Source organism: Ascidia mentula, chromosome 1 (assembly GCF_947561715.1).
Source record: "Ascidia mentula chromosome 1, kaAscMent1.1, whole genome shotgun sequence".
NCBI classification, from domain to species: domain Eukaryota; kingdom Metazoa; phylum Chordata; class Ascidiacea; order Phlebobranchia; family Ascidiidae; genus Ascidia; species Ascidia mentula.
The window spans coordinates 25960831-25981370 of NC_138566.1; the positions used below are offsets into that span (position 1 = coordinate 25960831).

At 39.1% G+C, this 20540-nt stretch overlaps 3 protein-coding genes across 4 annotated transcripts; 2 read left to right on the forward strand and 1 right to left on the reverse strand.

Annotated features, from left to right (window-relative positions):
* Positions 1–1431: 1431 nt before the first annotated feature.
* On the forward strand, positions 1432–13541 carry LOC145887764 (rho guanine nucleotide exchange factor 9-like). The gene is made up of 11 exons (XM_082978979.1): positions 1432–1618; positions 1731–1869; positions 2148–2267; positions 8770–8947; positions 9146–9340; positions 10012–10116; positions 10407–10574; positions 11538–11645; positions 11939–12141; positions 12476–12577; positions 12805–13541. The coding sequence occupies exons 1-11, from the start codon at positions 1507–1509 to the stop codon at positions 13052–13054; spliced, it is 1680 nt and encodes a 559-aa protein (XP_082835105.1). The 5' UTR covers positions 1432–1506; the 3' UTR covers positions 13055–13541.
* A 2-nt stretch (positions 13542–13543) lies between these two features.
* On the reverse strand, positions 13544–15935 carry LOC145887765 (splicing factor 3A subunit 2-like). The gene is made up of 6 exons (XM_082978980.1): positions 15765–15935; positions 15471–15542; positions 15257–15413; positions 14805–14995; positions 14569–14637; positions 13544–14255 (listed from the first exon to the last, which is right to left on the reverse strand). Exons 1-6 carry the CDS (start codon positions 15888–15890, stop codon positions 13848–13850), a joined length of 1023 nt encoding a protein of 340 aa, XP_082835106.1. The 5' UTR covers positions 15891–15935; the 3' UTR covers positions 13544–13847.
* Positions 15936–16580: 645 nt separating this feature from the next.
* On the forward strand, positions 16581–20534 carry LOC145894246 (uncharacterized). Of its 2 annotated transcripts, none has more exons than XM_082982773.1 (2): positions 16581–19790; positions 20123–20534. In XM_082982773.1, exons 1-2 carry the CDS (start codon positions 18644–18646, stop codon positions 20308–20310), a joined length of 1335 nt encoding a protein of 444 aa, XP_082838899.1. In that variant the 5' UTR covers positions 16581–18643; the 3' UTR covers positions 20311–20534. The 2 variants fall into 2 exon arrangements, with proteins under 2 accessions (XP_082838899.1, XP_082838907.1); XM_082982781.1 differs by having other exon boundaries at positions 20150–20534.
* Positions 20535–20540: the final 6 nt, after the last annotated feature.

A 20540-nucleotide genomic window follows, 5' to 3' on the forward strand; every position in this document is an offset into this window, starting at 1 on the left:
GCAGCACTTAAACTATGGTTATACAGCTAAGCTAAACAATACACGCGACTGGAAGTTAGAAACCACTGGGCGTCTCTACTACGTTGTTTAATGTGTCACCACTTCCTAATATACACTCCCACTACTGGCTGCATGGACTAACGGACCCAGTACGCGATAACATGTTAGACGGAGGGTGGCTGCTAACCGGTTGTTTTATTTGAGCCGGGGGTCCAACGTTGCTTCTAAAAGCCGGGAGTTTGGTTTATTTCGAATAAGTTAACCATTAACGCAGCAATAGTTTGTTGATCTGGCATTTGAGCAAGTCGATTAGAGTCAGACAGACATTAGTTTTGTATTCCCAAGAGTGTCGCCCGGTTTAGGGAAGGCTTTGGTTTGCTGGTTTAAGGGCATTAGACATGCTCCACTGACGTACGTGCGAACCTATATTAAATTACGTTTAAACACACTGCCTTGTTAACCTTTACTTTACGTGTAGTAGGACTAGATGTGCCTTATTTAACTGGGTGCAACATATGATGTCCGTCAAGTGAATAGGTATTGAATCAGCAATGAGTTGACAAAGTAGCATTGTTCATAGGGAACGTAGTCATTGTTGTCATGCATTGTACATGTATTGTTTTGTGCAGAGCCCCACTATTGCATCATAGATCTTATTTCATGAGTTGTTTGTTGGCACCACTGACTGTTAATTATATCGATTGAGGAAGTTACATTTTGAGGGCAGCACTAATGAAAAAAGTATTGTCATGCGTTACTCTGTAACGGAAGTAAGTGTTCACGCGGCCCAGTTTATGTGCCGCAACCACACAACAGGCCAAATAGATTATGTTATGCCAGGCAAAAGCAATGCATATATGCTAGCTAACATTAAGGAAACATGTCAAAGTATCAATTCTAATGAAGCAGTTATTATTCTTCCCAAAAAATATGATAATAATGTCTGTTTTAAAGAATTTACGCTTTTTTGAAATGGAATTCACAGTGACGATGAACTTCTGACCGGGACATTTGTCTTTATCAGCTTGCCTCTATGCAAATATCTCAAAGGAGGTTGTAAGTCTATAGTCACCCCTTCTCTGCACCTCCTTCCGACAGAAACCACGCAACAATAGAGTGACGTCACAGCCGGTCACGATTTTGGCGTCACAGAAAAAGCGTTGTTGTGTTTCCAGCAAATTTGGTGTTAAATAGACATTTGGGGATGGATATTTGAGATTTGATGATCGAAGATAGCGTGTGAGGCATTCACTCGCCAAATCGCGTAAAAGTTTTCCAAGTGTTATGAACAGACATGCCTGCGATGGAAATACATTAAGCATTTGTCATTTCATCTAACACTGTTTGACACAATTATATTATTAAACGAGGTGTGAGATTCAAACAAACTAACTGAAGATCAACGTAAATATATGTATTTATTTAGGCATACAGCTTTCAAACTGTTAGGTGTGATCTTGGAAATAGTAATCTGTTTGTTAATCGTACACTACTGTCCCGAAGGGAATGACGGAAAAAGGAACAGCCACTATAGAAGTGACGTCACCTGATGACGACACTAAACTTGTTTCGATGCAAGAGGATGACTTTAAAACAGTTGTGACGTTGCAAGTTCCAGGTAAACGGATTTCTCTACCTGATAAAATTTGACAAAATATTTCGTAGACAAAAATAATGAAGGAACCAAAGCATGATCTTGTTTTGTTATTTTCTGTTTTAATCATGACCAGATCGCGTGGAGGTTGCTGATACGTCGAATAGTCGTACGTCATCGGTGTCCAGTACCCATAGCAACAGAAGCGCAACCATGCGGTTTCCCGCAAGATGGTTCTTTAGAGAGGGCCGCACCAACACCAACTCCACCACCAGGTACTGCTAGAGAGCTGTATGAATTTAGAGGGCGGGCGATTGAAACAACCGGTCAAGGTGCCCGACCCATACATATGAAAAATACAGATTGGACTTGTGACCAAGATAACTTTACGACTTCCAGTGTGATAAGAACAAAAAGTGTATGTGGGAAGGTGACAGGCAGACAACCAAGAGCCTTTATAACCATGAATTATCAACGCAACTCTTTACTCAACATGCCCACTGCACAGCCTACAACGTGTAACAGTTTTTTGTCATGATTTCCTCGTTTCTAGAACTAGAACTACAACAGGAACGAGTCGCAGCAGTGCTCAACCAAGCGAAACGGATAGCACTCGAGCGCATCGGATGCAGCGCAAGAAATCAGTGATGCATGGAATTATGAAACGCGGAAGGTATGACACAAAATATGTTAATGTTAACAAAAAATCTTACGAGTTAAATACACTGCCCAGGCCATCTTAGGCGAAGTCTTGAACTTTAGTTGTGTGTTCATAATCGTGACTGACGTAGTGTAGTTTCGCCTTTCCGCCTCGTTAGGAACCCAAGGGCGCAGGGCAATAAACAAAACCGTTTAAAGCAATTAGCTTTTCACTGACAAGACAGTGGTAAGTGACTGAAATCATTCCCGAGGTCGGACAAGTTCATCCCAGTAAATCCTTATATTTACACTTGTGAGAAAGTTGACGAAATTACGGCGTCTGTCAATGGACGTTCGTGTGTGCTCTTATACCTTGTCTGGAAATCAATTTGTGAGTTATATGAGATGTGTTGAGTAATTTGATATCTTGAGTGTGGTGGGATTTATGTACAAATAGAGCTTGTGTACAAATACTGTGGTGTTTGTTCAATGATAGCTCTGTTATTATCTCACTTGTGTCAACGAAACATGTTGCTTGTTGCGTCATAATGGTAATGTCATATTTACTGACAGCTTTGAATTTAAAGTCGGTTTTGACATAAACCACCTTGAGTCTTACATTTGTGTCGGAGCTTTGCAAGCACTGAAACTTCGAAGTAACATGAAATGTGTGCGTTTCAGGGGAACAAATGCGCGCGAAGTTGGTGTATTTTTATGTTGTCATACTGATATTATTGATTGTGAACGTGGACAGGCTTCTACAAAAGGTCAATAAAATTAAGTTGGCAATCGTGTAGAATTCGTATAGACGGAGTGAACGTAACAAGAGATATATGATAAAAACTTCGTCATGTCTAGTTTCATGCATGTCAATATATGTTAGACCAAGTTGCGCAAATCTTGATTGAAATGCGACATGGAAAACTGGCGAGTCAGGCACGCTATACCCAGAATTGAAAAATATAATGTCATCACCATTATGACAATAACACTGGATGGATCTCTGGATGATGGAAGTATCCGTTGTTTATAGCTCAGGGTGCATGTGACGTCAAATGTGTGGAGGTGTTTGTCGAAAATATTTTCCACGCGTTTTGGCCAATTGTGTGTTGATGAGGAAGTGTTGTTCAAACAAATGCTCGTGAGGTTTTTCAAGCCGACTTTAAATGGGTTCTGACTGAAATGACAATTGTTGTTGTTACGCAGAAATATAGAGAAATATTTCATACACAATATAGCTGCGCATAGATGGAGAAAAGAAGAATGTTTTCTTCGACAGGCAGTGAGCGAATATAGAAGGTTGAACCGGTTGGATGTTGTTGTTGGACGTTTAGTTACTCAATGAACCTCAGTGCTCTGTGACAATTTACCGCTTCATTAACCTTCCTATAATCCAATTGTTTTCTTGTTGCCATGGTTAATTGGAGGCTGCTTTAGTTTAACGCGCTCACCATTGGTTGCTAATTTATGCTCGGTGTGAAGTTGTGTAGCAACACAAAAATCAATGCATTTTCTCGTGGGAATATCGAATGTACAGAACAGTGTTTCCCCAAATTTTTTCGCCCGCTTATCCCTGCATTTATTTAAGTTGTCAAGGAAATCCTACAACGTCAGAGATGTCAAGTAAAGTGAAGGTGTTTATTATCTTGTTCCCTGTTGGGTTTCCTGTTTCTAAAAGACTTAACGGACATATTCAGTATGTATACATTTAGCCTAAAACTACATAGCAGCTCATGTAAACCTTCTATGGAGCCACAGAGTTCGGCTAAACCCAGTTTGGGAATTGCTGGTATACGTAGGTAGGCTATATTATTACCTGAACGTGTATACAAGTGTGAATATTGGGTATCAGATAACATATGTAAGTGTTTGTTGTTGTTGTCTGTTGATTGTGATGTATTCTGACTCGTCAACCTCTGGGGAGGAGGTTGTGGTGTCACTGCTGCAACATTTGTTGTTGTTTTCGCGCGTAGCGATTGCATTGTGGGTTTGTTAGGAGGGGTTAAGTGCTTTCACTCTTTAGAACACATAATCGAATGTTGGACAGCAAGCACTGTGGTATTATAAAGAACTTCTTGAAACCAATGATTTAAAGTTAAACACGTTAATCGCAAAGGCCTGATTTGAGTTTTGCTGGCATTGGAATTTTGTTTTTGACCACATACTTAATGTCAGAACCTTTATGTTATTTGCGATTTCTCAAGTGATCCAGAAAGGTGAACATCATAGGCGGGATTGAAACCTCGGGTTAAGCTACTTACATAGCCGTGTTATACGTCATAAGCTTGCGGCAATAACATTGACTTTTGCGCTCGATTCGGCGAGGATTCATTTACCGTTAATTCGTCCGTTATTGGAGCTGCGTTGCTCAGGTTTCAAAGGTTCCAAGGGATTTGTGAAGGTGGCGCTACGATAGATCAAAGCTGATGTACTTGTGAAGGAGCTGATATACAAACTATCTGGTTTTAACATGGTAACATGAAAACACACAGGGACACAAACTGTTGCGACATGAGTTTTTTATTGCCAATGCTTGAATCGAAGCCCAAATGTAGAAACTAACACTTAGGAGCAAGCAGGATATAATATACTACCTGGTGATTGAAGATAGTCAAGCTGGATATCATACTTTATGCGTCAGCAATTAATGCAAATTCAAACTACGCTGAAAGGCTAGGTTGGCATTTTCCCGCTTACGAAGGATGTAGGTTCAGTTCCGTTGTTGCTCAACCAAATAGTTTAGCAATATTCGTATGTAAATGTATTCCGAATTGCCGTAGGTGGGACTACGCGAATACGACGCGTTCTATGGAGATAAGATCAGAAAGAAAGCGAACCGTCTTTCCAGCAACTGCCACGTGCCGAGCGTTGTAACACAAGCGGTAAGCCGTCAAACCAGTGCTTACGCCTGGCTGTTGGCAGCACGCAAGTGCGCAGTATTTCAGCCCTACAGAGGTGCGAGAGTTCGTCGAGTGCCGTAGGCAGGTTGTGGATTGTGAGGTTTTAACTTTGCAATAGAAAGCTTACAGTTTGTTGTTCTGCGTGGATGCCCCGGTTGAGAAGCTTATACTGTAAGTTTGAGAGGCAGCGTTTTACAGTTATACGCGATAATTGTGTACAGGTTCAAAGCTGGTTTAATACAAATGAGGTTTATACTGCATAGCCATTATGGTTTTATTGGTGCCCATGCCACTTTATTTTGCATGTTTGCTGTTCAGATGCGTTCAGATTCTTTTTGTGTAAAATTGAAATTGAATTGTATTAAATTTAACTGAATGGTTTCTGAGTCAAATTCTGCATAATGTCGTGTCAGTCTGGTTTCTTACTTCTATAGTTTCTGGTGCACTTTTGTGACAGACTGATTGCTTAAAAACAACATTAATAACACGAACAAATACCGCACATGATAAAGCAAGGGGATTATGCCGCAGGTTTGTGGTCGATTACAATCTGCTCAATTTAATATTGCGCAAAATCTACTTGAAGCAAAGAAATATGGAAATTATTTACTAATGCAATTTTCGTAAAACGATTAAAACGTTTAAAGCAGTGGACAAACTCAAACTGGCGTTCGTATGAACATTTTTTGCTTCGCTTATTTTCGGTAAATTAAAAAAAAACTGTGAGATTTCCCGGAAAACCAATCAACGCATTGTGACGACAGAAAAAACTATTTCGTCACTGCCCATTTCCACCAGTTTTAATTGTCTCGAATTCGAAAAATTCCTTTGTCCTTAAAATAGTCCCTTGTTACGTCACAATGCATGTCGCGGACGGAGCGTAGGGGTTGTACGTCGGGCTTTATCTTCAAGTCGTGCTTATGCGTCAACGCGTTATTGTGAACCCAAAAGCAGGTTTGTCGCGTCATAATCTTATATGGTGTGCTAGAATATTTTTCGGTCCATTTAAAAATTTGCGTAAAGTTTAAAACTGCGGACGACGGTTACGCAATATAAAGTTGACTGGAAACTACTAAAAATACCAAAGTTGTTTTCGCTTATATAAGAAAGCTGATGCATAGACGTTGATTTTTTAAACCAAGCGCATTCTTGACAATTTGTACGACATTATTCTGTGTATAGTTGACTCTGTAGTCCTGAAAAGAGGTTGTGCTGGCAAGTATTGTGTTTACCACATACATTATAGACAGGAAACATGTGACAAAATATTCGTGGAAAAAGTTAAGACAGTGTTTGTGAAGCTATATATTTACCTATAAGCAATAGAGTCAATAATGTTTTACAGTGAGCTGTAAACAGGGCCACTGTTTTGACCTAATGGATCTCATCGGTGCAGCTATATTGGGACTTACAACGATCTAGTCAGCTATATCAGTGATTTTCAACCGGTGTTCCGCGAAAGATCGTCAGGTGTACCGCAAGAAATTTATTAGTTTCACTGATATTTCGTGGAACACGGGTCGGAAATCGCTTGTTTATCACAAATGGCGTAAATAGCATTATGAAAGTAATCATCCACTATCATCAGTTTGAATGTTCTATCGTGAATTGCTTCATGTATTGTTGTGTAACAATAAGACTCGTTTTGTAATCATGAGAATGTAATTGCGCGAGCCTGTTGCTCGTTAAGTATAATGACGCAATACTTCCAACAGTTTGGTGTTCCGCAAGATTATTTTAATAAAAAAAGTGTTCCGTGGCTCAAAAAGGTTTAAAAATACTGAGCTACATAGCCAAGCAAGACTTCCTTTTTTGTGGCGATTTTTGTGTTGATTTCCTGGCATGTGTTGATATTTGTTGGTGAGTATTTTGGTCAACGCAGGTCTGTCAAAATGTGTTCCGTTGTGACGGAGTTTCTGTGTAAGCAGTGGGTCTTAAATGTTTCGTAAGTGTCGAAGCAAAATTCGGGCGTTTTTCGCCAAGCCCTTTAATAATGGGGTTAACGAACGCATACATCGTGTATTGTGCTGCGCACGGTGTGTTATGTACCTTCGCCTTCGTTAGACTAGTTAACTTGCGATTTGACATTGAGTTGATTGGACTCCAGCAATACAGTACTGCAAGTGTATCCAATTACTGCTTCATTGTCACGTTTACGTCACTTCAACCAATCATATGAAATTCAAGCTTGCTGTTCTGTTGCTATCTGTCAATACAACCTAATCCTGGATTAAGGACAGAACAGAGTTTAGCGATTCTTACCAAGTTAATGAAATCCCGTCTAAAACACAGCTGATGGTGCGCGTCACTGCATTGTGACGTCACATACGTGGTGTTGCTTCTGCGAAAATTGCGCCCATCCGGGTTTATTTGTGCCAACAAAAAATTCAGCGTAAAACGACGACCCTGGCAGGTTTACTGTTTTCATTCGATGTCAGGGTTTCTATCAGCGATATTGAATGTGCGCCTTGACTTAAAATGTAGTCAAACAATATACGTATGTGACGTTTTTGCGTTAAGCATTCCCGCAAGACTGTAGTTTTGGCAAATGCCAATATTTTAATTGTGATAGCATTTAAATGGGTTTTAAATTGGTTTGAGGTTGTGGTGGAGGCAGCTTAGACTTTGCAGGTTGTATCAAGTTACTCATTGTTATGTTGCTCGTTTTGTTCCGTTTAAACTTTAAAGTATTCCAGTACGCTATAAGGCTGGTTAAAGTGATTACAATGTAACCTAGTTGTTTGTTTATTCATAACAGTCACATTCTAATGTAATTGTCATGTTACTGGAATTCGCCAACATTGAAGCAACGTCCACATTTGATCATTCCCTTAACAACATGTGTTTGTAAACGGCGTGAGTTTACGTCAATTCTTCCTTGGAGTTGTTTTAACCGTCGGTCTCGAGGGTGAAAAGTTTTTACTGCAAATCGCCGAAACGCGATTGAACAAAGTACGATACCTTCGCGAGTCTGTAAGAATGGTTCAGGTAGCGTTTGACTAACTTCAGTACAAAATATTATACTTGCTTCGACCACCAGGCAGCATTATCGACAAGTTTCTGAGAACTCCACTGAACGATTTTGTGAAGGCTCTGTTTGTATGCATTTGTAAATTCCTCTGTCTTTTGCAGCAAATACAATTTGTAAGGACGTTGTTTAATAGGTGGGGTTATATAAGCACTTCGGTGCATACAGATTTAAAATGCCAGAAGCCACTCAGATTAAAAGGTATTTTGGAATAAAAGTTTAACTTTTGAATAATCTAATCTTATTACAAAACAGAAAGCAAGTTTTAAAAAACGTGACCTAATGAGATTCCTCAATGTCTATGAAACATTGAAGCCTTGAAGTTAAATTTCAAATTATGTTTATACTAAACTAGGTAAATTTTGAAACCTCGTGTGATTTTACAAATTCAAAGCGTTTCAAACTACTTACAAGTTTTGTGTCATTAAGCGTGCCACTGGAATTGGAAAACGTTTTCATAAAACCTTGTATAGGAATTCCTAAGCTTAAATGCTGGACGTATTAAACCGACGTTTCAGACACACCTGTGTTCATCATAGCAGCTGTTTTCCCAAAACAATTCACAGCAAACAAAACAATTCAAAACAACAAACGCCATTGTATTCTAGAACGATGAGGAAGACGGTGAAGGCGATGCAGATAAACGAGGCCGATCCCGGAGGAAGTGAGAGGGAAGGAAGCAGAGGATACGCACTCACAAGCGAACAGAAGTTAAGGATGTACGTCCTCAAGGAGATTCTTGAAACAGAACAGGATTACGCAAAGTTGCTCCAGTTCATTGTTGACGTAAGTCTATTATGACGTCACTTTAACGTGTTTCAAGCAATGATTTATCAAAAAAAAAACTTATTCTTGAATTCTTTACGCAAATAACGCGGGAATTTTTTACTTGTTTTGTTATTTCGACGAACGAACAACTTTAGAATCTATCGAGTTCTTCGTTTGTTAAATTTTTTTAATTATCGAATATTTCCAACGTTCCAGGTCATAATCCCGAACCTGCAACGTCTTGCCAAGGACGAAAAGATCACGTGCGTGACGACCAACACCGTCCCAGAGATGCTGTCCAACATCCGGGACATCCACAGACTCCACGTTCGCTTTTCAGGCGCCATTCGTGACGTCATGGATCCGTATCCCTTCCATACGAATTGCATTGGAAGCATTTTTCTCGATCACGTGAGTTTGATAAAGAGAATGTCATGGCAACCGATGACTGCAGACTCGTATGTAGTGCGTATGAACTTCGTCGCTTACCTGCTAAGGTTGTGGCGAGCTTAACACTTGACATTGTAACACTTTGTCACATTTAAGATATTCTGAGGATCAAAAGGTCGTCCCAGCATTTATGCAGATGTTTTATTCAGGACATTTGGTCAGTGACCAATAGTAACTGAATTGATGTTGGCGAGAGTTACCAAACGTCTTAAATAAAACATCCGCATAATTCTCGGGCAGCCTTCTGTACTTGGAAGTATCATTATTGTGAGAAAGTCACTTGTCACACTTGATGGAGCGAGAACCTCGTGGGAGGTCGTGTCATTAAAGTTTTTAAATAAGCCTGGTCCGATAAGTTCCTAGGCACTAGAGAAGAGCAGTCGAGGACAAGTACCTGGTACGGTTCACTGTATTTCCTCATTGCAAACACAAATTTATTTTGCTTGTAATCCACTTGTAGGCACCCAAAACCTCGCATGCTTAAGAGTTGTGGTAATAATCCTAGACATACAACTTATGATGTAGATGGGCCCAGTAATTGTATTATCACAATCGTTTTTGCACCCTGTGGACACGATAAGAGTTAATTATTCGATCGGTCAAGTTTTTGAAACCCTGCGTTATTTTTGCAGAGAGATGAGTTCAAAATCTACGGTGAATTCTGTGCAAACTTTAAGAACGCCCAACGAATCAGTTACGAACTGCAGGAAGACCCAACAGTCCTTGCGTTGATACAGGTGCTGTCTCGTAACGTGTAGTGACTATCCGCAGCAGATACAAAGTCGCAGGACTTATCTCTGCATTCTATAAAAAAAAACTAAATTATGATGCAGTTAGAGTTCTTTAAGCTTTGGTTTACAAACAGAATGTGGATTTTCAAAAGAAATATTAAAAAACTTTTACACATTTTTTTAAAATCATATCAAGTAAATATATGCCACATTTCAAAAGCCGACTCCACTTAAATTAAGTTAATTTTTTTTACACTCTTGACTTGACGCTATTTAAATTAAACTCGTCGTCACAGGAGTGGAAGGACAGCGTTGCGAGCAAAACGAGGAAGTTTCTGCACCTGGAAGGTTTTATCATATCTCCTGTACAACGGTTGTGCAAATACCCCCTTCTTCTTCGGGAGTTGAAGAAATTTACGCCTGAAAGTCACAACGACCATAAATCTGTGATCGAGGCCATGACGGTAAATAACTTGTACCTTTTACGGCGTGTGTCACTTGTTGTAGAGTTTTTTTTAAAATTCGCCTTTGGTTTCTCATTGCTGTGGTGATTATGGGCTTTGCGGGATTACGCAATAAAAACTTTGCAAACCAATTTAATCAATTAGGGTCTTTCAACACAGCTGGCAATTACTCCTTGTGAACTGTTTGATTCTAAACCTGATGACTATAGGGTGGGTGGATTTCTCACGATGACGTCATAATTCGCACAGGCACGCGAGTTTACCATTATGACGTCAAACGTATCTTGGTAGCTATTCTTAAATCAGGATCGTTTCTCTCGCGAGTCGCAATTATGACGCAAGCGATTTTATGGTAGAAAATGTCACTTTCTGTTTGGTGTTAAACGATTTCAAATGTCAGTGTGAAGGCCTGGGCTGTGTGTGGTTTTCGTGGGTCGGGAATCTCCTCAATCGGATGGGATATACGATCAAATTCCTCAAGCGTTTATAACATGACCCGGTTATGCCTCGGTCGCTTTATAATTCTGTATTGTCTATCGGTTGATCGCCATCTAAAATTAAAACGGGTTTATGTTTGCCCCGCGGTCAAGTGAAGAAAATAATCAAAAAATCTTCACCCTTGTATTTTGCAAGAAGCGGTTGGCTGCCTGTCACGTTGTACGTGTGGTAGACTATGTTGCCGTAAACATTGAGCATATATTTCTAACTCGTTATTACATTCCTGTAATTTGCCTTTGTACTAATAGTGATGCAAATAAAACAACACATCCAAGTAGACTTAAACATGCGTTTGCCTGCAACAATTTGTAAACGTGAAAACACAGCAAACTAATTAAATTATTGCGCGTCATATTAGTGACGTAGGCAAAAAAAATATTCACCGGTGATTAAATTTGCTCCACCACGCCACCAAGTGAAGACTGTCAAAAACTGAAAACTAAATACGTGATTGTGACATCACAGATGATGGAGGAAGTTACGGCATCGGTTAACGAGACGGAAAGAAGAGCGATAACAATGCAGGCGATTCGTGACGTCGATAATTTGTTCGACAACTGGGAGAAATCCGGGGTAAGCTGAAAATTCAACTTCCGGCGATGACGCATTTAACGTGGATAAAAAAGTTTGAACTTTCGAGGAAGTGGGTTCGACTTAATCGCAACAAAGAACGTGCTGGTTAACTTTTGCACCTGCCATATATGGCGCATCTTTTATGAAAAGAACGCTGTGCCTTAAAGTGTATTTAGGTGCTGGTTATTATTCTTGCACCCATAGTTTTAGTATACCTTTAATCAAGCCAAACGTGACAATAAATCGTCACATGTGTGTTTACCAGGATTTGAAAACTCCATTGTATTCTGCAGCTCCTCTCGAAACAAGGGTTTATGACGAAACAGGGGGGCTCGGTGAAGACGTGGAACATACGTTGGTTTACGTTGAGCGGTTATGAGATGAAATATTACCACGAACCCACAGACGTTCGGCCACTAGGGGTCCTCGATCTGACGTCATACAAAGCACTGGAAGAAGATCCAAGCGCTCAAGTCGGTCGGCCTTTCGCGTTCGGGTAAGTTAAAATGCTGGGATGAGCAATAAAGTCAAAAAACTGCACTGATGAGACCTGTTAGGCCAGTGTTTCCAACCGGTGGTACGCACACATGAAATACTGATGTTCCGCCTTATGGCGATATTAATTTTAAATGGGCATGACAAAGATCGTGAGCAACATAATGAACATAAAAATATATTTCTAAACATTTCGTCATCTTGTACTACGTGAGGGATGTAAATGTGCAAAAACAACAATACTTTTCGCTTTCGCTTTCGGTCTAAGAAAATTGGACAAATATAATTCATATCGGGTGATTTGTTGCAGTTTTCAGTAAAACTTTTTCTTGCAGCATCAAAATGCCCGACCGAACTTACTACATGTACACGATCAGTGAGAAGGAGAAAAGAGAATGGCTGACGATTATTAACTGGAAAATATCCTGCATAGACAGGTGAGCGATTATTGGTTACACACATGGTTTAGTGCTGCTCTCATGCAAAATGACCTGATATGTGTAGGCCTATATATTCATATTATGTATATTTATATATATATAGATATATATATGTATATACATGTTCGTGTTGTTGTAATTTATTTCACCATAATTAACTTTGTTCGTATTTTGTTGATATAAATTCCTGTCTCTTTTGTACAACGTCATGTCCACCTTTCCAGGTCACGAAAACAGGCCCATAGACCGTTGGAGACGATGATCTTCTCATCTCTCTCCTCCTTCCTGCATCCCAAGGAGCGGATCGAACCATCGCCTCAGAAGAATGACGCCATCGCTGCGTTGCCAAGCAACAACGAAGAAACGGGACAAAAACCGATCACGAAAACGCGGAGCAAATCTTTGTTCAAATCGTTTCGTTCGCGAAGAAAACAGCGAGCAAGTCAATCTCTTTCGTCACAATCCCAAGAATGACTGCCAGCGGGATCGATGTTAGTCACGTGACGATATTACACAGGTCCGGATTAATCGAAACGAGAACAAAATTGTGTCGCGATTTTGGAAATGGTAGGGGAGCTCCCTGTTCAACAAGGTATTTGGTGGAAATGAAAAAATGGAGTCGCACCAAAGTAAACTTTACTCATAATATGACTGGTTTCATTCTAGACAAGCATATTTGTTTCAGGGTAGAAAAAACTACAGAACTATTTGTCCAGATTGGATCGGTGAAATTTATGATCATGTTGTGCAGTTTTTATTCGTAATATCTCTTGCTACTATTTGTTTTTGGCGATATTGGAACTCGTCTTTTTTACTTTTGTTGTTTCCAGGTTTTCTTTCAACATTTGTCTGTTACTGATCGACTTTATTGCTTTTTCGAGGTTCCACTTCCACTTTTTTTCCTGAGCGGAATTTTGTTGAAATTTTATTTCTTTTTGTAGTAAAATATACAAGAATTTGCCGAAAAGATGTTTTTTTTATTTGCTGATGCCACAATTCACGTGAAACAGTCAAGAGGAATGCAATCATCAACATATGATTTTATACAATACGTTCTGAACGGCAGCCACGGAAGCAACTTGCGTTTCGTTAGACACAAAAATTATCCTGTATTTACGGTTTTCATGAAAAAAGCAAAGCATTGGCAGTTTGAGCAATTTTGTTCTTTCATAGACATACATGTTTTGCCCAGAGCACCTCTTCCACACGTGATAACGTTGATTTGGATAAAGTGGCGATAATGTAAACATTTTGGGACAAAGTTTCTTTAATTTTCTGGTTCATCGGAGTCAGGAGGTGGGCCCATTGGGGGTGGAGGTGGTGCCCCTTGTGGGGGTCCATGGTCCATGAATTCATCGGGACCTTGACCTCGGCCCATCGGACCTCCACCTGGTGGCCCCATAGGTGGAGGACCCATGGGTGGTGGGGGGCCTCTAAAGTTGTTAAAAGGGGGTGGACCTCCAGGAGGGGGTTGAAAAGGGGGGCCATCGTTGAACATTCCAGGGGGTCCCATGTTATCGAAGTCATCCATGTTGCCCATGGGAGGAAGTGTGCCTGGAGGAAGAGGAACTGTGTCTTCATCTTCTTGTGGAGGAGGTGGATTTTGCTCTTCTGGTGGTAACATTGTCATTGGTGGTGGTCGCATCTCCATTTTGTAGTGGAATTGCAAGAAAAACTGTTGACAAAAAGTCCTAATAAAGTATCTTCTTTTATATCTTGGCTATAGGCTATAGATTAGTGATGTACTGAAGCTTTGGTTTGCTGAATTTATTCAGCCGAATTAGCGATTTTAACAAAGATTCGGTTTTGGCAGAATAATTTATGCCTGGTTGTGAAAAAATCAACTGTGGCTGATTTGTAGGAAATACTATATCAGAAATTTAGGTCACAAGTAGCTGGAAACAATTTGACACCTTGATGGGCATCTGTATTGTGTATTGTTCATTCCTTAATATCCCAAAACCAAAGACATATTTCTGCATACATACCTGCTTTGTGTCCTTATTCCAATATGTCCAAAACTTCCCATCACCTTTGTCTATCTCTCTGCTGGGAACCTACAAAAATAAAACAGGATATTTCAAATAAAAATATCTAGAATAAATTTCACAATTACTTTATTTTAAACTTGCCAATCAATTTGTTTGCCGAATAATTTAAATTTTACTGATATTTTGCGAAACAACTTCACAGAAGCTACCAAATCATATCCAACAAGTTAAACCTTAAATGATATGGTCTCATATGGTTCTGCTGCAAACAGAAGGTATTGCCACTTTCGATCTGGTGGCTCAATGTGTTGTTCATATGCTGACATGAATCGATGCCGTGGTTGAATAGTTTCAACTATTTCTGGATAATCAACTTGAAAAAGAAGACTCTGTTGCCCAGAATCTGGAACCCTCTGTTTGGTCACTAAACATGTCACAATGGTTACTAGCATATGTGTGTTAAGGATAGGAATAGTTTTTGTTTATCTTCAAATAATATTGTAAATATTTCTAATTACCAATTACCAAGGTATCTTAGGACTTCTAAGATAGCAAGTTTTAAATATAAGATACTTGTGATTGCAGAAGCATAATTAGAACTGCAATCATAAGTTTGTGGATGTGTAGAATAAGCGCCCAAATTCTATTTTAAAACCACATCAAACAAAACAGTTTCCTTACATACCCTTGTAACCCGGTCGCCCGATCTTCACAAATTTTTTCACTTCGACTACAGGCTTAGCAGGTGCTGGTTGTATCGGAGCTTCTTTTGCATCTCGGGCAGCTCGTTTTGCCAAGTTAGACTGATGCTTTTTGCCTTGTGTGTGAGCAAGGTAACTTCCCTAAAAATAAATTATGCATAAAAAAGATAGCAAAAAATTAATTTCACAATCGCTTACCTCGTTATTATGCAGAGTTAGACATAGTTTGCATTCATATGAACCCAAGTGATTTTTCATAAAATAAGGATCCTGAAAGAAAATAAAAACGAAATAAGTGCAAGGTCACATGATTAAATGTCAGGGTGCTAATTGAAGTCAAACCTATTCAATCTTATGCGACTATTTTATAAATGGTTAAATAGCCTACATCAGAAACACAATTATAAATACTGCAAATACTAAATTATAATTCACAAATAAATTTAAAACAACCACTGACATGATCAAGGGTGAAAAGCATGTAGAACACACCTTGTTTAAGTCGATTGTGTCAAGGGCAAGTTGCCTTAGTCTTTCTCTCCTGTCCCGATTTGCTTCGGAAAATGAAGCAACACCACCAGAACCAGTCTTTCCACCAGCTCTGTGCTGGAAATCCATGTTTGTCGGTAGTTTAACACAGTTTTATAACCAAATACAGTAGGTTATTCTAGTAAAACAAAATACATGTTCATCGTTTTCAAATTATTAAACCCTAAACAACATTGCAAGAAAATTAACACAGAAAACGCAAAGATAAATAAACAAATACGACATGTTACACATTTATATACAGGTCTATGTTTACTATGCAAAACCGCTGCAACTTCACGCATAATTCTGTTCTGGCAATTAATGCCGAATGCCGGCCAAACAACGATTACCAACGTTGTATCGCATGCCTCAAAAAAAAGTTTGAAGTACGCATCTTGGCAGAAATACATTCCAAACATTTGTATTTAGTGCAGAAAAAAACGATTTTAAAATTGTCAGTCAAAAAATAAAAATTGCCAAAAAAAGGCTTTACGGAAACAAAAAATTGTGGCCAAAAAATATTGGTGAGTAAAAAAAGGCAAAAATAACTTGATGGATATAAGGTAAAATAGAAACAAATTAAAACCTTTTAGTTTTGATGTAAAAAAAAATGTACAAATTTCATTTGTTTGCGAAACCATGGCGAAACAGTGGAAATTAATTTAATATTTTTATTATTTTTCGCGGCCTCGTGAAGCTGTTTGGCACGTGACCTAATTTTCACATGTATTCGGTCAAACGAATGATAGCGAATTCTTCAGGGAAGCGCCTCCATTTTGCGGAATGTGGTTGCGTTTGAACAATTGTTTGAGGAACGAGTGTTTAACTGTGGACAAACTGTGTTTTCTGAAAGTTTTCGGCGGTCACACTAATGGTAAAAAGTCTTGTTTTAGCCTAAGCGATGCATCGGAATTTGCTTTATTTGTCGTGCAACAGTCTGGAAAACAAACCTGCCAAACTATATCATAGGGGTAAAGGAAAGTAAACTTCTGAACATAACATTTTCTTGATTTGCTTGGCCAATGCTTACTTTGCTATATCAGAACATGTCTTGTTGCTTGGCCAAGGATGGATTTCATTTGTACTTATTGCTGTGGATATTGAATAAGTTTGTTATGCTGAAAACATTAATTTTCAGGATCATAAAAATCAATACAATGTGTTGATGATGCAATGCTATAGGTTTGGTTAAATTCTGGTAAATTTAATCTTGTAAAAGGTCCCGTCATGCAGGCCATAGTCAAACAAATAACAATTTAAAATACCTTGTTTAGATGACCAGGTTATTACAGTTATCAACTTTTATTATTGTTTTTTTGAACTATTTGTATCCAAGCCTTAGAAATCACTAAAAGAGTTTTAAAGTCAGCATTTGCACTTCAGTCTTCAATGGATGAATTGATTAAAACCATGTATTACTCGAGCAGGAACATGCTTTGCAATCCACTGTTGCAATTTCATTGTCAACTGTTCACTTTGTTTATGATGTAGAAAACAGGGAATTGCAACTGATCATTAGGAGGGTTTATCTTCTCAGTGTACTTATATCTCATGGTAAATTTTACCCTTAAGTTTTTTAAATAAATAAAACTTATCAAAATTTTCAAACCTATTCGCCAGTCTGTTTATTCCCTGAAATAGTTAGATTCAGCAATTAAATCCCTGGTTTGTGATTATTTTCTTGTTATCCATTGTAGTAGGCTAATTGGAGATGCAACAGAACTGTCCTGAATAATAATCTATGTAGGGATCCAAAAGACTGTTGAGTGTTGGCATATGCCTGCAATAGTTCATCCTGTGAGGTACTGGATTGATTATGCGAGTTCACCATCTGCTAATAACCTGCTTTTTACCACTGTGTGGGTTTTGTTTAAATCTGCATAGATATTTGCCTGTTCGATCAGAAGGTCAAAACCTGTTTTGGGCACAGATATATTTAAATTTGTTTTGTCAGAGAACTGCTTCGTTATAGCTTTAAATATTCTGACTTTCTAGCACAATAAAAACTGATTTTATTTGATCGACATTTTTCCTGCTATCCGACTAAGCACAAATATCCTAATGACGTTTAGTTGAGCTACAGGCAAGATGCAGTGTATAAATAAAACATTCATGTTTAATTGTTCCAAAAGTTCAGATTCTTTGAAATTAAAGTATGCCTGGCAGCAACACAATGTTTTGTTATGACATCAATGGAACATTCAACATTGTAAAGCCATTGTTTTATAGCAAAATGAAAGTGCCAACTCACTGCTAACTAGTACTACTTGAATTAAAATATCTGTCATTCAGTTTGGAACTGCTTGCAGCACTGAGAGCAATTTGATTAGTTCTGATCAGTGAAAGATTGATAAGCATTAAGGTAGAAAGCACTAGGTGCTAGGTTTACTCCTGATGTTACTGATACTATATGAATTTGTTTGAAATTTTCCCTCTCCCCAACAGCACATAACCTGCAACTTGAACTTAGTAGCAACCATTCTTTTTATCCAAGACTTAAAATTGCCTGAATATTTCAGACAAAGTGATAACTTGTCTGTTACCAGCAAAACTGTATATACATAATTTGAAAAATTGTGATTTGTCGAAAAAAAACAGTAAAAAGTTTTTTTGGGGGCTTATTGCTCTTGCAGGGCAGTAAAAGTGTTGTGAAAAACATTCTGAATATTGTTTTTTTTTAACTGTACTCTAAGAATTGAATAACTGGAATGCCACCAAGCTGGCAACTGTTTTAGTGCCGAACTTGTGGTTCATCTATTTTGATGTTTGTCATGAAAACATAATTTTTGTCACAGGATAGTTTTATATTTGTCTTGCCAAAAAAATCAGAAATCAGAAATATGAGTCGTGAAGAGATTGGTGGAAGAATTTTTATTGGTGGACTTGACCACAATTGTGATGAAGAAGTGCTTGCCAAGTCATTTGAAATGTTTGGGGACATTACCCAAGTCATGGTAATGAGGGACAGAGAAACAAATAAGTCCAGGGGATTTGCCTTTCTCTCTTTCAAAGATCAATCTTCTGCTGATGATGCAATCAGTAGAATGCATGGAGTTGAAATCATGGGACGATGTGTTACTGTCAGGAAGGCAGAAAGGCAATCTTCCATGGCAGAAAAATCTCGCCGTGGTGGCTTTCGTGGGGGAAGAGGTGGTGACCGATTTTCTGGGAGGTCTGATCGCTACGATGATGGCAGAGGCCGCAGAACTTCATTTGAAAGTTACAGAAGTGGTGGTCGCGACTCAGGCTACAGTGACATAAGAAAAACAACATATTCTGATTCACATGGAGGTGGTGGATATGATGAAGCAAGAGATGATGGCAGAGATTCAAGGCGTGGTTATGGTAGCTACAATGATCGTGCAAATGCTGATAGTGGAGGTCGTTCTGGGGGATATGATTACAGAAGAGGAGAAGCATCTGACAGGTACCGCTATACTGAAAGGAGGGAAGACTTTGGTTCAAGGGGTTATGCTGCAGAAACTGCAAGCAGGGATGTTTATAATGGTCGCTATGAAACTGCCCGGGCCAGATCCCGCAGTCCTGTTGCTAAATATGGTTATCACGAGGAAAGCCCACCAAGATCTCGCAGAGCAGCTGCTGATACAAGAAGGGATTATTCCCCTCCAGCTGCTCACAGAAGTGAGCAAGCTGTAAGGGAGTACTCACCTGGAGTTGGAGGAAGAGGCAGAGCTGATGTGGTTCACGACAGAAGAGAGTTTGTGGACAGTTATTCTCCAAACGCTTCAAGACGTAGAGTGCGTGATCCATCTCCAGAGGAATTTAATGGTCGTTATGCCACCAGAGCTGCCTCTCCTCCTTCTAGGGGTAGAGATGCCTATGCTGGAAGATCAGATGTTCAGAGCAGGTCACCAGCACGAAGAAGTGATTATCCACCGAGAAGATCTGATGGTGCTTCTGGCCGATCAAGAGATGTTTATGGTGATTCTGCATCTGGTCGTGGATATGTGACTGCAGATAGATCAGGTAAATATAAGGTTTAGTTTCTGTCTCAGCTCTGGGATCTTTACAACTCAGATATGTTCCTTTTATGTGGGTAATGGAAAACAGTGATTTGTTCTTTGAGAACAATTGTACAATAAGGAGTGTTATAATAAAATGAAATTGCTGATTTTGTACAGAATAAATACTGGTCTTAGCTCAGCACCATTTTCAGTAAACATGTATATATATATATATATGTAAATATCTGTTTCATAAAGGTTGTAGAAAGTGTAAACATAATGTAGTTAGTGTTTCTGCCTTTCCACAGTAACTTTGCAAAGAGTTACCCTTCTATTTTTTCCTGGATCTTTCAGGTTCGAGTTATAATGGTTTTTACAAAGGTCGGTCCGAGACTGACCATACTGAGGCGGATGCTGGTCGATACACGTCCACCAGATACAGAGGAGCATCTCCGGGTTTGGATGCTGGGGCACGTTCCACATCAAAACGAGCAACCCAGAGAAGCCATTCACCAGCAGAACACAGGGGGAGAAGATACTGATGTTTTAGATGTCTACATTTGCCAATATCTGTTATGCTGAGGAAACCTGTTGTTAAAATATTGAAACAGTTTGTTGAGTCGCTCTGCTTATGACAATCGTAGGTGTGCACAATATACTGTATTTCTGGAGTCCACTTGAACATTCACTATGGTAATACTGCAAAGGAAATTGACTGGATTTTTAACTGCCGCTTGTTCGTTACAAAGTTGTAAATACATTTTCCATGTTA

Bases quoted from the DNA above. Each gene is read 5' to 3' on its own strand.
- LOC145887765 (XM_082978980.1), bottom strand. From the start codon at position 15,890: ATGGATTTCCAGCACAGAGCTGGTGGAAAGACTGGTTCTGGTGGTGTT. The intron at 15,543-15,764 runs GTGTGTTCTACA...ATTTTCTTTCAG, and splicing joins ACACAATCGACTTAAACAAG to GATCCTTATTTTATGAAAAA. The intron at 14,256-14,568 runs GTATGTATGCAG...TTTTGTCAACAG, and splicing joins GGAATAAGGACACAAAGCAG to TTTTTCTTGCAATTCCACTA.
- LOC145894246 (XM_082982773.1), top strand. From the start codon at position 18,644: ATGAGTCGTGAAGAGATTGGTGGAAGAATTTTTATTGGTGGACTTGAC. The intron at 19,791-20,122 runs GTAAATATAAGG...TGGATCTTTCAG, and splicing joins TGTGACTGCAGATAGATCAG to GTTCGAGTTATAATGGTTTT.
- LOC145887764 (XM_082978979.1), top strand. From the start codon at position 1,507: ATGACGGAAAAAGGAACAGCCACTATAGAAGTGACGTCACCTGATGAC. The intron at 1,870-2,147 runs GTACTGCTAGAG...CCTCGTTTCTAG, and splicing joins AACACCAACTCCACCACCAG to AACTAGAACTACAACAGGAA. The intron at 12,142-12,475 runs GTAAGTTAAAAT...TTTTTCTTGCAG, and splicing joins GGTCGGCCTTTCGCGTTCGG to CATCAAAATGCCCGACCGAA.